The following is a 15,731-nucleotide window of genomic DNA, read 5'->3' as shown; positions in this document are numbered from 1 at the left end:
CTGCGGGTTCTCTAACTGCTCCCTACAGTCAACCTTCCAGGCCTTGGGTGATAACAGCCCCTTCCCGCTGGGGACTGCACTGTCCCTCTGTACTTTCCCTATACCCTGCTGCTATCTTTGCAATTAATTAATCCCTTTCTTAAATCCTTTGAAATTGCCCACTTCTGAGCATGTCATCTGTTTCCTGCTGGGACCCTTACTGATAAGGCAACTGATAAAGCTACTGAACATTGTCATCTCAGTTGAGGATGGTGCACAGTATCTAAGAACAGTTGAGAATTAATATTATCAGGCCACTTCTCTGATAATTCCTATTAGGCACTTTCCAAACCTTGTGGTTCAACTTCAAAGGTTCCAGCCATCTCCTTGGGCATCGGCTCTGCAGGGTAGCCCTAGAGTTTATCATCCCCAAGTAAATGAAGAGACACTGACTGAGGGCCTGGAAGGCCAGGCTCTGTACTAGATTTGGGTAAAAACACGCTCAAGGATCATAATCTACCAGCAAAGCAAATTATAGGTTGGTCCGGTGGCTCAGAAAACACCTGAAGGAGAAAGAATGGAAAGAAGGAAAGAAAGAAAGGGAGAGAGGGAGGTACAGAAGAAAAATGGGAGATATGCTTTTATTGGTTATATCCTACCCCCTTCTAAGATGAATCGAGAGAATATAACGAAAAGAATGCAAACAATGAAAGAAGTAGGAAATGGGGATCATAAAGAAAGGAAATATAATATATAAAAACGACAGCAATGTCATATATACGGACTTGTTCTATGGTGGTGAGGCAGCACAAAAGGGTGAGAGGAGGGACTGCCCAATCCTTGGGAAAGAGGAACAGTGTGCTGAGGGAGGTGACACAGGAACTGGCCTTTGAGCTATGAGCTGGACTTCCCAGCAGCAGAGGGGAAGAGGGAGAAGAAAGTGTTCTGAGTGAGAGGAGCAGACTGAACAGAGCCTGAGAGACCTGGGAGCTCAGGGCATGTTTGAAAAAAAACAACACACAACACAGCTGACACTCTAGCCAAAAGGTTACCAAAGGCCAAAGAGAGCGAGTGGGAGAGATGATTCTGGGGCTCAGCCAGGAGCCACCAGTGGCCAAAGCCAGAGGTAAAATGACTAGTGAAAGCACCTGTCACCCCTGACACCCACTCCTGGCTACCAGCTCTGCCCTGCTTTCCCAATGTTTCCCTGTTGCCTGCCAGGAGGACCCAATTCAAAGCCAGACACATTTTTCTATTTAGTTTCAGTTCTTGTGTCAACAAAAAGCAAATATCCCCACTGTCTTGTGATCACGAGCTGGGATTGTATCATTTCCACAGTGGGGCCGGCCTGGGAAGGGGGTTGGGGGTAGGAGTGGGCAGGAGAGGCTGGCTGGAGAGCTGACTCCACCATAGGGTCGGTGAAGGATGAGCTCCCAACTCAGATGCTGTCCCTTACACCCTACAACCTGGACATCTGGCTCAAACCACAATGATCATTTAAAGAATGTCTCCCAAACTTTGCATATATTGCCTTGGTTTTTCTCCTGGCTTCATTAAGGACTGTCTATGTTTGTTTTGAATTTGCTCTTAATTTTAATAACTTGCAAAGCCTGTCTTCTCTTCTCTCCCCTTCCTTACCTATCACAAAAATTTATCCAATCTTTGCATCTTTTTTGTTGTTGTTGTTCATTTTTTCTCTTTTCTAGAGCAAGTTAAGCTGGGTTAAGAATGGGTGGGTGATAAGAGCATCATATCACCAAAGCATCATACACCAAGGATAGTCTCAAGGTATATTGAAACTGTTTCTCTCTATGCAGATCCTAAACCACCTGAAGCCAATGACTATGTCTCTAAATTCTGACTGTCCCTAAGCAAGTGAATTCTCCATTGACCCACAACCTGCTGGCAGTCAACTGGTACAAAATAAAAAGTCCTTTCTTCCAAACCATTGAAATCTGACTGCCAGTCACACTCCCACCCTTTCCTCATCATACCGAATCTAGCTGAGTCTCTCCTAGAGCACTATTATCTTTGGCCTACTGCCTCCTTTCTCTATCTCATATTATGGTTATGTCTTAATGGGTGATTTCAGGGTTAAATTGCTCTGCAGACTACCAAAAGCTCTCTAAAGAAAAAGTGGAAAACACAATTTTTTATTTAGAAAACAGCATCATGCTCATAATAATGGTAGCTTAATGGAGTGCTCTGTGCCTATCATTCTGCTAGCAGCTTTAAAACTATTTCCAATCAGTCATCAGAATAACAAAATGACATAAAGTCTTCTGTCCTAATTATTTTAAAAATGTGAGAACAAGCTTAAAGAGGTTAGTTCCTTTTGTTTGTTGATTTTTACCTAAAATTACACATCTAGTAAACAGTGGAGCCAAAATTTCATTCCAGATCTGTCTCCCACGCCATGCTCTTACCTCCAAGTCACCTTGAAATCCTGGAAAGAGAGATGTGGTAGCTTGTAGAAATTTGGACAATTCCATCAAGGGTAGAATCATGACATAATGCCCACACCAGGAACTGAGGGAAGGAAATCAGCTCTTTTTCTCCAGCCTTCTTGTAAGAGGACTGGGGGGTCAGACCATGAACCACAAATAAGTGGCTGCCCCCATCTTGCCTGCATACTGTGGACAAGGCTCAACTGTGGCATCTCATCTTGAAGGTCAAAGAAGAGGGAGAAGAATGGAACAGGCATTCCTACCTACTGCCCATCTGGAGAGAAACTGACACCCAGGTAATGGGAACAACACTGGCTCTTAGACACCTGCACTTCTGTAAAGCCTTGCTTCACCTGGCTTGCTGGAGTCATCTTTCCTTTCACCTGATCGACAAGCACCTGCCCTTCCTTGATAAGGCCAGGGAGAGGAACATGAAGACCCTTTCTCCCCAGGAATTCGGTCCTGATAACCACGGGTTCCCACTCACCTGCATGGGCCTGAGGTACTGCCCACTGCTGGCCTGAAGGGCAAACCCCCTTTGGCAGGTGATAGCGCACTTCATGTGACCTGGCCCCCCAGAGGTACAGTTCACCACATCCGTGTGCTCCAGCAGCAGTGGCGCACAGCTGCTCTGCTCCCCACAGGGCCGATGGACACAGCTGGGGTGACAGAAAGAGAAGCATCTTAGACCAGCAAGATATTTTCTTGCTCTCGGTGCTGTTGGCAGTGATGCTAAATATTAGCCAAAATGACTACAGTGAATTTCGTCATCATCAATTTGCCTTATTTTTCCTTGAGTTGTATTAGTGTTCAGTGACTTTTTTTAAGAAGGTGGAAAATACAATGTCTTGGCTATGCACATACTGCCTTGAAATAATTGAGAATTGATTTTAAAAGCACTGGTCCAAAAGAGATGAATTTGATTTGAATGTGCTAAAGTTGCTGCTTGTAATCCTATGCCCATGGGACTGAAGTTATATGGCAGTGACATTCTCACTTCTTTTACCCATGCTTTTCAGGTATAGGGTGAATGGATTGGAGTTGTGTGATGTAAAGAAAGCCTTTAAGCTCTGGTTATTCCCTGCAATGCTGGGGTACACCTCAGACACTCCATGAAGCCCCAACAGAGGGAGAACTAAATGAGTTTGGGGAAGGGGTTATTAATTGCCAGCAGGCATTTCCCCAACCCAACCCTAATAATTGCACAGGTAGTACAGGAAATACATCTTTGTCTCTGAGTCTCTATTCAACCTCTCAGGATAAGGTATCTGAAACCTGACTGTCCATGGGACCAGATCGGAACACCTCATTAGTGATGCTAAAGAACTCCAAGTTCCATAGATGCTACATGCCCCGATGTCCACAAAACGTATTTCTTCAATGTGTTAAGTGGAAAGTACTGGAAAACAGAGTCATTAATGGTTGTGGTTCATGTCAGCTTTCTGCCAAGAAATTAATGTGAAATAGCATGTGCTATTTTTCAACAACTCCATCCAATTATGCCATGTCATCATTGAGGACAAATCGGTGCTGAGATACGACACAAAACAAACCCTGTGAATGAGCTTCCTTCCACCAGGATGGGGTTCCATTAACTATGGTTGCTATAACTACCAGTGGGCAAAGTCTGTCCAGCATTGGCAGACGGGAGGAAGAGTGAGACAGGGGAGCACAGACCAGGGGGAAAGTGACATGAAATAAAACCAAGACCAAAAAAATAAAAACCACCAAACCCAGACCTGTTTATGAAGTGAGAAATGGTTTTAGGGCAGCTGCTGCAGATTCTTTCACTAGTTTATATTTCCATGTGCTTCCTTTTTAAGGAATTTGTTTTATGGGGACAGTGTTTGTCAGGTCGTTAGCTTCTGATGGCATCTGGTACCAATTGTAGACTTTTCTCCCTCACACCTCAACCCCAAAGCCCTTCTGTATTTCTCTTCCACTACAAACACCGCTCTTCTGAGCGAAGATGTGTTCTCTGTTTTCCTACCACCGGCGCATGCTCCTCTCCACCTAATGCTACATAAACTCCAATATCATAAAGATAATGCAACTAGTAAAAAATAGTCTTTAAAATTTCTCAAAAGCATTCTTCTTAGGGTCTTTGGACATGTGTTAATGACAGGGACAACCATGAAACCTTACAATGCCCCAGAGAGGGGGGAAGTTTGGTATTTATCTTGGTCTGACATGCAAGAAAACTAAAGCTGTTTGGAGACTGGCTGGAGGCCACACAGCGAGTCGGAGGAAAATCCTTGGGCTGGAGCTCAGAGCCCTCACTCTGGGGCCAGCTTAGACCACGAGGCCATCTCCCTGGGGTGAGGCTGCTTCCCTGTTGCTTTCTTCTCAATTCAAAAGCTAGCAGCACAGGCCAGGTGAGCCAAGGAGCTCCACAGTAGGGCCGCCAGGGGGAAAGTATAGAATATTTAACAGTACACCTCCCTTTTGAGCAGTTTTCTCTTAAATGAGAGCAAATGGAATTGGCCACATTTGCCCAGCAGCCGTGGACTGCAGGGTGTCCTGCTCAGTGTGTTTCCTCCTTTGGCAATAGAGCCTCAACCTTCCACCCACTTTTTCCAGATCTTTCCTCACACCTCATCACAACGTGTTCTTAGGTAAGCACATGATGAACCCAGTCAGATGTGATTCAAAGGTATTTCCATTTTAACAGGAGACAAAGTTTTAAGCCAAAGGAATGAGTTTCTCATGATGGAATTGTTAGTCAGGAGGGCCTTAGAAATCACACTCCTCTGTAGTCGGCCACCTACCGTGATCCTAGCTTTGCTTTTGGCCTCTCCACTTCTCTGGATAAGCTTCTACTCTCTCTTCTGTCCTCACTCCCCGAAGTCATTATATGTGAGGGTTTAAAAATTGCTTTCAACTGAAGAATCCCTGTTTCAAATGTATTTAACCCTAGGCTGTCCTGCTCTTGAACATCAGCTGCTTGTGGTCATCCAGGCCTAAACCCAGCACTGTCCTGCCTTGATGATCAGTGGTTTTCCTTTGTTGGTTGGGTCTGTGAGTGACACCTGTCCTTGGGAAGCCTTTGGTGGCACAGTTCCATGAAGGGGTGACTTTTGTATGCCATGAGGCAGGCTTTGTCAACCATAGTTTTACATTTCACTCAGGAAATGTTAAAAAATATATAGATGCCCAGACTTTGTCCCCTGGAGGTTTTCATTCTATAGGCCTGTGGTGGGATCCTGGCATCCATGAGTTTTTTCTTTTAGACTTTTGATGCTCACCAGGAGTGAAATGCAGCACCAGAAAGGCCTGACTATGTGTAACCAGAAAGATGTCAATAAATCTATAGGCCAAGACTATAAAATGACAGGGCTGATTCCAGGAGATACTGGCCCCACTGCTCAACCATTATGCTCTCATGTATTGAGCACAAAATATCACATAGAGGCCACCAGATAGATCAAAAGCAGAAGACATTCCCCTGCTCTGAAGAAACTTTCAATATAGCAGGAGAGAGAAAATAATTAAACTATGTGTTATTGATTATACATTCATGGCCATTCCAGAGAACATTTTAACTTGGATAGGATTTGACATCAATGAATGGATAGGATTGGGGAAAGCCTGAGAGATAATACCCTGAAATGTTACCTCTGATGCCGTACAGACAGAACACAGGGCAAGACAGCGCTCTCAAAACCTAGGCAAAATCACCATTTCCTCCTTACCACTGAGAACTGATGGGTTTTTGTGGGTTTGTTTGTTTGTTTGTTTTTACTGAAGAAAATTCAATATGTGTGGGTCTCTTAAATTTTGGCTAACGAACTTGGAGAATTTATACTGAAGGAAGTCAACATCTAATTTAAAGATAGACTAAAAGCACGTTCCTAAAGTTCTCCCCTGCCGTCCAGGGGTGGGTGAGGAACAGGGTGAGGCACCAGAAAGCAGGTAATATTCTCTGCAGAAGGAGTGGACAGACCCACTAACAAACCTGTCTTGAGCTGTCCCCCAGGACATGCCAAACCAGGCAAGTTTTTTCAGTTTTCCATCCCCTGAGGCCACTAGAGAGAAGTTGACATAGCTTTCAGCCAAGGCCCACATTTGGGAAGCTGGGTAATTCCTATGAATGGTCAAAGTGCTGGCTGTTCTGTCCACATCTTCACAGCTTTGGCCCAAGGTTCTCCTTAGGAGCTGTGCCACCCTTGAAGTTCAGGAGGCTATGACAATATTCCAGAGTAAATCATAATCAAGCTACATTTCTCCCAGGTAAGGATTGATGGGAGATTATGAACTAAAGAGCCCATTTCTTAAATATAACTGCTGGGGGCGGGGGGAGTAATGTTCAGCAATGATCTTAAAGGAACCATACCATGTTTAAATTTAAATGGACCTTAAAGGCAAGTCAACCCAAATTCCTCTTTTTAAAGATAAAGAAACTAAGAGCAAAAGAAATGATGAGCTATTCTAGATCTTTTTACTGCACTGAGACTACAATATAATAACAAACAAGCATTTAATTAAACTTCGGCTCAAAATCAGGATGACATCAGCTTAGGAAATTTTTCTAGTCAATATCCCGCCCTCCCTCAGGCAGCCAGAGAAAGCTGACCACAATTTGATGTCTGGACTCTAGGCTAGCTTAGAAGAAACCAGCTGGCATCTGCACCACACTTTTTAAGGAAGAGCATGGTATGATGCAGAAAGCAGCAAACCTATGTGAGCTGAGGTCAGGTCTTGGGGCTTGTTGGTGCTTATCTCTATGACCTTGGGTAAATCTCTTAACTACTCTGGCCCTCTGTCTGCAAATTTGTAAAATGACAGGGTTGAACTAGGTTCTCTTGAAGGTCCCTTCCAGCTCTAGCATGGTATTTAATTTCATAGATGAGGTGATGGTGGTATTGGGGTGGGAGTACAGAAAACCATGAGTGGGCAGGATGTGGTAGAGAATACAAGAGGGAGTTTCGCACGATCTTTCTTGCCCAGTGTAAGTTTCTACTCAATGTCCCTACTTTTCAGTTGTTTAGTTGAACACAAGATTGCAATTCCTTTATCCAAAAAGTGCCACCATTGACCAAAGAGCTGTGCCAGTAGTTTCGGTAGAAACAGCCCTTTTAAAGTTAAATAGTAAAAGAGGATCGGATGTCTCTCCATTCCCCCACTGTGTTTTACTGATTCTTATTGAAATAAGAGGGTGTGGGCTAAGAAGGAATGTATGCTCTGGATTTGGCAGCAGATGGTGGACAGAATGTGGAGTGGACTGGAAGAGACCAAGTCCTCATTAATCTTCTCACCCCCAACAGCAAAACCAAATAATAATGATAGCATCCATCCTTAGAGAGCTTTGCTGTTTCTCCAAACCAGTGCAAAAGGAGATGGCCTCTGCTCTGGTTTCCCATTCTGCCTCCTCCTTACTCTGGCCCTGTCTTTGTGTAGGACAGGGACTATCGGCCTCCTTGGGTAGTACAATGCTGGTACTTTGAGGAGTCTCACTCAAGGATCGTACCAACTGGGAAGGGAAAATTAACTCAAGTTCTTTGAAGATTCTCATCTGAGAGCAACAGAAGACTCTCAGTAGGAGCTCTCAGTCTTCCCTCATGACTGAGAAATGATGAATTTATTGCACAAAGCAGACTTCTCTTTTCATTCCTGTATCCCAGGAAAAGTGGAGGTTTCTCCTGACTCTATTGAAGTCTCTGCCCCAAAGTTGGCACCTCAAAATATCCCTGTTGGGAGATGACCGTCTCTTTCTAGAATGTGACCTGTTTTTAATTTCAGGGCTGGACTCTGGTAGCCACAGTACTGAGTAATTTGCTTTGCTCATTTCTAATTCTGGGCCCAGTTTTTACCATGCTTGGTTGTAACACTAGCAATTCCATCCAGATGCCCCCTGTCCTTCTAAAGAGAAACAGATTTATATCACCTAGCCAAAAGCACTCCCTTTCAAAAGCCCTGTGTCACCAAGTTTCAGAACCCATGATGTTAATGTAGATTATAAAATATGTGGAATACCAAAGGAAGAGTCAAAACAATCGCTGGCTAACCCCCAGGGAATGTGCTTCCTAGCATGCACCAGGGAACAGAATCGCCCATAAGAAACAATAGCAACGACTTTATATACACACTTTTTTCCTGCAGTTTGCAAGGGCAGCAACCCTTTCCACACAGGGCATTTTCTAATGAGGAGTGATCACTGCAGCCCCCACTTGACTGCACTGAGGACTCCCCACTACCTGTTATTCATCCCTGGGTACCAATTAAACACTTCCCCAGCCACATTTGTCGGCCAAGCCTGGGGAATTGTGAAAGGTGGAGTTAAGTGAGGGAACAACACAGTCCTATGAATAAAGTTGAATGGGCAGGAGCTTCTATTTGTGCTGTTGCTAGAACAGTACCTATGGGACAGAAAGAAGGAGTAGTTGGCTTCTCATCAACTATGTGTAAGTTGAGGGCTTGATGATTTGCAAGCCAGCACCTGGAAGGAGCTCCAAATTTACCTATAAAAGTAGAATCTAAAACACATGCAGGGCCCCTTTGGGACTCTCCCTCTCTGCCTTGGCTTCCTTTCCCCATAAAGTTTTTGGACTCCCCAACAGAAGCTCCCCATGTTCCCATCATCTTGTAATCCCAGAATTTGTCAGTCCTCAACTGACATCAGATTTGGAAGATTACTCCCTTCTGTCCTTTTGCTCTTCCTGGCACTCCAAACCTTGCAACATCAATGGCTCACTTGCTTATGGAGAAATGAAGGCCCAGGAAAGGGGAAGGACAATCCTAAAAGCATGTGGTGAAACTAGATGGTGTAGCCAAAAGCAAGAGGTAGGGGTCTGGGCACTGGGCTTGCTGCCACCCCATCACCACACTTCCTCCGCTCCATGGTTATGGCTACACAGAACCAGACAAGGCCTGAGCCGTTCCAAACAGAACTTATGGTCAAACCTGTCAACAGTGTCTGTCTCCTTGGCAGGCTGGCAAAATGACAGAACCCTAGAAATGTTGATTTGTTTTTGTCTTCTCTGCTCTCTCCACCAGCTGCCAGGAAGAGAGGCCACAAGTACAGGCTAGACCAGAGCAAAACTGGAAAGCAGATGGCATTTTAAACTCATCTCTGTCCAGCATCACTTTCTCTGCTTCTGTTCCCCTAAACTGCCCAATGCCCACACGAGGTTGCATTCCAGCAGGGCCCTGGTTTGCTTTTGAATTGTCAAGGTCTACAAGAGAATACCCCTGGTATAAATAGTTGATAATGACTTAGAACATTTCTATTTCTATCAAAAAAATTATTTGCAATTTTAAAGAGGCCTGCACAGATTGTCCAGACTTGAAGAAAAAAACCTTGTAATTTATGAAACTGAGATAAGGCATTGGAAAGTCACTGTTTCAAAGTCATTGTATTAAAACCAGCCAATTCCTTAGAAGGAGACACCAACACCAAGTCTCCCTAAACTGTCTGTGCCCGTTCCTAGCTTTCCACTCAAAAGCTGTCACTCAACTGGTTCTTAGAATGTATCCCACTAGGAGCCATCTCAGACAAGATAACATTTTAATAAAGGTTATTTCTTTAATAGTCTAGTCATAGTCCAGTAATTGCCTAAATGAGATCATGTCCATGACCTTTTCTTTGTTCCTCTAATACCCCATGAGAGCAAATAGTTGAAAAGACTCAAACAGCTCATTCACTGTGCCTCCCCAGACCCATCATCCACCAGGCCATCCATCATGGGCCAGGACACTCCGAATCCTCTTCAGTGAATTCTCCTCCTTCCCTACTATTGTATGGACAAGTCATTCTGGGAAAAGGAAGTTGGGCAAGAAACCTACGGAACAACTGAGCAGCTATAATTCTTTCCTTGCTTAAGAAACAAAAACCGGTTCAACGTTAATTTGCTAAACTGCTTTGGGGAAGAAGATAATCAAATGAGTAGAAATGCAATACATATTTAATTTCTACAGTGGCTTTCTCAGCAGCAAGAGAGAACACTTCCCATCATCCCAGAGCCCTCAAAGGAAATCCTCTCCTAAAAATAAAAGGAGAGGAACCAGCGAATGAGCAAATGTTTTAACATGTAGTCCCTAGCAAAAGGAAGGAAGGAGCCCTTCACTTTGTGGGGCTATCAAGAGGGAGGTCGTCTGCATGTTCTACATGGGACAAGTCAGGGAGGAGATGCCTGGCAGGGCATAGCAGCCTGATCCAGGCAAAGGAGGAAGGGAAGGTGCTGGCATTTCAACTCTGAGCTCCCAATAATTGAAGCACAATAGGAACTGGTAAAGCAGCAGCAATGAGGGTTCCAGGGAATAATGAAGCATGAAGCAAAATGACGGATAATAGAGATGGAATGATCCTGTTACCAAGACCAGGCTCACACACTGATTACAGCAGGGAAGGAATGCCAAGGCACTGAGCTGTGTTCTGGCCACAGGCCTCTGGACTAGGGCTCAGAGGCCTTACAATCCAGCCCCAGCCTTATCCCTGAGCTACAGCATAAGCAAGAAGGGAAATTTTCATACCTGAGTCCCAACATCTCCCAAGTGGCAAAGTCTACAAGAGAATACTTCCTCCCCCAAATTCTCTGGAATTCCTAAAGTCACAGAAAGGAAGTTCTATGGGAAAGTTGCTTTCCTTTCTACCACACCCTTCCACCCCCAACCAAAATCTATAGTGCCTTTCCCAGCAGCAAGCTCCTGTGCTTTCTCTATGTACAATGGAAGGTGACCCAGAAATCCTCTGTACTTGACTTAGGGATACAGAGGCTCTGTCTTCTCTGTCATCAGATCCACCTTTTCGAGAAAAGCTTTCTCAGGCTAAAGACATCTTTTGTGGCACAGCACAGGGGTTCCATGAAAGAGGGCTCTGAAGAGGCAAGGCATGTGGGGTAAGTCAGCCTCAGACGACATTAACCCTGCATGTTACACTAGTTCATACATTGCAAACGGAAAATTATTAAGTTCTTGGTGATCACCAATTGTTGTTGTTTTCCTAAGTATTATTTATTTTTTGCAGTCCTTGCTTCAGGAAACAGAACTTGAAGAACAAAGGCTGCACAGAGAAAGCAACAGTGCCTAAACTAATGTACATGCATGGAAACTTACAGCTGATCCCTGAGCATCCAACCCAAACCAGATCTACATTATGCTTTGAAAACTCAGTTTTTAAATTACAGATCCTGTTCTTTACACCAGCAGAGAAAAACAACATAGAAGGTATGTTAATAATGTCTATGTGCATTTTTGTTACATATACAAGCGTCAGAAGCTGAACACCAATATTATTGTTATTATGATGTCCACAATAATAGCTTAATAGTAAGGGTTTTTAATGTATAAGGTAAATCTGTTTAAAAGTTGTTGCCTTGAATATAGAATCATACAAGAGCACACTGTGTGTGTTTGTTATTTTTTCTTGACTCAGAGTCAACTGTTCCCTAAGTTTCTAGCCCAACTTTCTTTTCCCAGAATGATTTGTCCATTAACTATGGGGGAAGGAGGAGAATCCACTAGAGATTTTGATTATCCTGGTGGGTGATGGATGGCCTGGTGGATGAGAGGCCTGCTTGGGGAAGCACAGTTTGTGTGTCCATGCTTAGGTTGCTTTAAGTAAATAGGAAAAGATTTATACAGGAAAAAGAAAGGAAAGAAAGAGGAGAAAATCTGGGGATGATACTACTCTTTCCAAAAACATTTATTTTTTACTTAAAAAAATAATTTTATAATGGCACTACCATTTAAAAAGTTAAATCATTTTTAAAATTTAGTTATAAAAAAGGACATTAACCTTTTCTAAAAGAATGCCTTACATAAAATGAAACACACACAAACACACACACTCATTTACACACTAGACCAAAATTACTAAAATAATTAACTCTCAATTATCCAACATTATGAAAATAATCATGATGCAGATCATTTGAAAAATAACCACTTTTTTTTAGGTTTTATATAATTTTATAATCTTCTAGGAAACAAACTGATATTACTAAATTAAAATTACATGAATGAATACTATAGTAATTCCAGTTGAGCCACAAAGAACAGAGCTCTGAAGGTGGCTCAAGCTTAGAAATAAGGGGGAAATTAACTTGGGAATAAAATATGGGTAAGGATCACTCACAAAACAAAGGTGGTATATCTAGAGAGTGGAGAACTGAGAGGACATTCTCTGATAGAAGGTGGCTTAGACTATCTGACCAACCAAGAACTGGGGAAAGTCTATGAGAAGACCTTACTCTGGAAATTACTGTTCTTCCTTCATGCTTTTGTCCTGCATTCAAATTCCTCACATGCCCATTGTGGCCCAGGCTGTATGGCGAGTTAAAATTACGTAAGTATAGTATGTGCCTCTGTCAGGTTAGGAGACACACAATTAGATGCTTACAACTCCAAGGTCTATGCACAATTTCAACTAGTCCAAGCTAACATAATGAGCTGAACATGACTGTTGCCTCCTAGAATCCACACCGAATCATTTCCTCAACTGTATGGGGAGGACCTGTGACTGGCTTCTAAGCACCTGAATATGTCAAGTAAGACAATGTCACTTCTGATTATTTTGCCTAGACTGAAAGTTATCCTTGTTGAGAGATCCTCTCTCTTGATGGTTTTGAGGAAACACGCGGCCATGTGAGAGCTGGCCAAGGGAGATGGCTGTGTGACAAGGAACTGAGCACAGCCTCAGTGCCACCCCCAGCAGGAAACTGAGGCCCTCAGCCTTTCAGAACCAAGAACTAAAAACCCTGTGACTTTCCCCACTCAAGCCTTCAGATGAGAACCTAGTCCTGGCTGACATCTCACTGTAACCTTACAAAGGATCCAGTTAAGGCTGGTCTAAAAATCTTGACCTCAGGAACTGCGAGTGTAAATGTGTGTTGGTTTAAGCTGACGAGTATGTAGTAGCAATAGACAACTAATACACACATAAACCAGGCTTTCAAAATTGTAGGTCCCCTTTCTGGCTTACCTGCACTTGTAGTAATCTCCAAGAGAGTGAAATATTTTTTCTCTGATTTTCTCTTATGAGAAGCAAAATTATTTCTTGTCTGAGCTAGGACCCAAATGGAGCTGAGTTAAAAATTCTCTTTTTCTAATGACCCCAAGTCCCCTGAATTCTGCCCATAAAACTTCTCTAATCTAGAAATTCATTTCCTGAACTTTCCCCAAAGTCCCAAGTATGTTTTCAATTCCACCCTTTTCACCTACTTCATCAAAGATCACTAGCGTACCTGCATTACTTGGAGCCCACATCTACATTTCTTGGTTTCAGGGTTTCCTCAAAATAAATATGCCATTTACATAAACATATTTAAACTAGAGGTGCTCTTTATTTATCCCAAGGTCAGTTAAACCCTTGTTACCCCAATCCAAATACAGTGTGAGGGAGGGTGGCGGTGTTTCTTGGACAGCAGTAGACATGAGTATATTTCTGAAACAGTCTTCCATTCATATAATGAAAACTTTCTTTACTAAAAACAAATTACTTGAATTCTAGTCTTAGTTGTGCTAATCTCAAATAAGGTGAATTTGTGCACTTGAGTCTCAGTTTCCTCAATTGAAAAATGATTCCTGGCAACTGTAGGCACTTAGTAAACATTTTAAATGATGCATAGTCTATCTCTTTACACACACACACACACACACACACACACACACACACCATATAGAATAGTTTTACAAATCCATTTACTTTAAACTTTTCAGAAGCCTTTCTTTTTCTTAAAGTGAAATACAGCTATGTACATACAATGTGTACACACACACACACACACACACACACACTCATTGTATTAGAACTAAATAACTGCATGAATCAATTATCCACAATGATAAAAAAGGATCAAAGCATGACTATATAAAGTGAGTGAGAAAGCATGAGAGTAAGAATGAGAGAGAGAAGAAAGAACTCAGTTTTCCATGTAGATATTCATTTTAAAAGATTAATATCACACTCAATTTTTAAGTTAGAATACTTGGCTTTGATAAGCTATAGTTTAAGGTAAACCTCAGAACCCACTAAGCTTTATATTTATGAGTATCTATTACTTGTTTTCCATCTCAATCAGAATGTGTATTTACACTGAATAAGCTAATGAGGTATTTATACTTTATGTTTGCCTTGGACTTCAAGTAAGGTCAAAACATAAAAGTTAAAAAAAAAGAAAATGTGCATTTCCAGTGAGGTCAATCTACTTAGGCATTATATTGAAAAGTTGTCTTATTATTAAAGTTAGAACTTTTTAAAAAATCTTATCTGAAATATAAAAAGTAGAGAGAAAGGGGTTTCTTGACCTTTTCTGCCAGTTACCAACTTACTGCCTCTCAGTTCCAAATCCACCCTTCGTTGCCCAGAGATGAGCCATGCAAATGTTGCTTTTTCACCAGTTAATATCACATCATATTTTCCAGGAGACATATCATAACTGGAGAGACACTGCAGAAGAAAGGGCATCTCTTCTTGATTCCTATATGTTTTCCTCTCCTTGCTTCTGCCGCATTTGATGTCCAACAGAGCTTCAGTCCTTCACTTGGTGCTCGCCTCTTAACAAGTTTCAGTGACATCTTACACTCCCATCAAGTCCCACCAGCACCCTAGCTGACTTTCCAGCAGGTCTCAAATGTACGCCAGGGAATGGCTCCTCAGAAAGTTTCATGTGCCCCGAAAGCAAGCTGTCCAGCAAGCAGCTTCCTCATGAGCTCTGATCAGCAGCACCCAACTGGGGGGTGTCATTCTCACCAGCCACAGCCTGTGAAACTTCAGAGAACTTCCCTGCCACCCGAGGTGCCACCACCCACTCTCTCCATAGAAATCCTCCCACAGCCTCTTTCACATTTGTTCCTTCCTTTGATACTCTTCCCTTGTCCCTAAAAGTAAGAGTTGCTTTATCTGCCGCTCTTCTATGAATTAGAGTTCTCCATACCCCTTAGTAGTTCATCCTCTGTTACTAGTTAATGGTTATTTATATTAAACTTTCCCTATTGTAGCTACTGTGCCCTGACTGGACCCATATGGACTCAGAATGGAACCAGAAGTGAGACTGGGAGACAGATTCACAAAGACAGGATCTGGGGACCAATTGGTTCTGACAATGCTCAGCTCCTTGCCAGTGGGAAATGGGATGCTAGCAATCCCTCAAGTGCAGTGGGATCATAACTAATGAGCTTTCACCTTTGGATGATTATGACAAAGATTCAACTGGGAACACCAAGCAGCTGCTGGCCTTGACTGTAAGTGTTGCGCACACCACTGCCAAACACATCACAGCAGCAAAGGGGAAGAAAGCACACCAAAACCTCGAAGAGATGCTCCGTCCTCCTGCCGTCTCTCCAGAACCCTCTACTGACAAAACTTAA

The 15,731-nt window shown here is 42.9% G+C and overlaps 1 protein-coding gene across 1 annotated transcript in view; it reads right to left on the bottom strand.

The window, feature by feature from the left end:
- PAPPA2 (pappalysin 2) overlaps positions 1-15,731 on the bottom strand; it is a 216,731-nt gene that overhangs the window by 60,615 nt on the left and 140,385 nt on the right. Inside the window, exon 14 of the mRNA XM_070396761.1 lies at positions 2,914-3,085. Coding sequence (XP_070252862.1) covers positions 2,914-3,085 — 172 coding nt within the window. The remainder of the gene's footprint in view (positions 1-2,913; positions 3,086-15,731) is intronic.

The sequence above is a fragment of the Myotis yumanensis genome, unplaced genomic scaffold, assembly GCF_028538775.1.
Source record: "Myotis yumanensis isolate MYYU_CA2020_CCGP unplaced genomic scaffold, mMyoYum1.0.hap1 SCAF_17, whole genome shotgun sequence".
Classification (NCBI taxonomy): Eukaryota; Metazoa; Chordata; class Mammalia; order Chiroptera; family Vespertilionidae; genus Myotis; species Myotis yumanensis.
The sequence above is the reverse complement of the archived record's forward strand: the minus strand, read 5'-3'. Positions and strand labels throughout refer to the sequence as shown.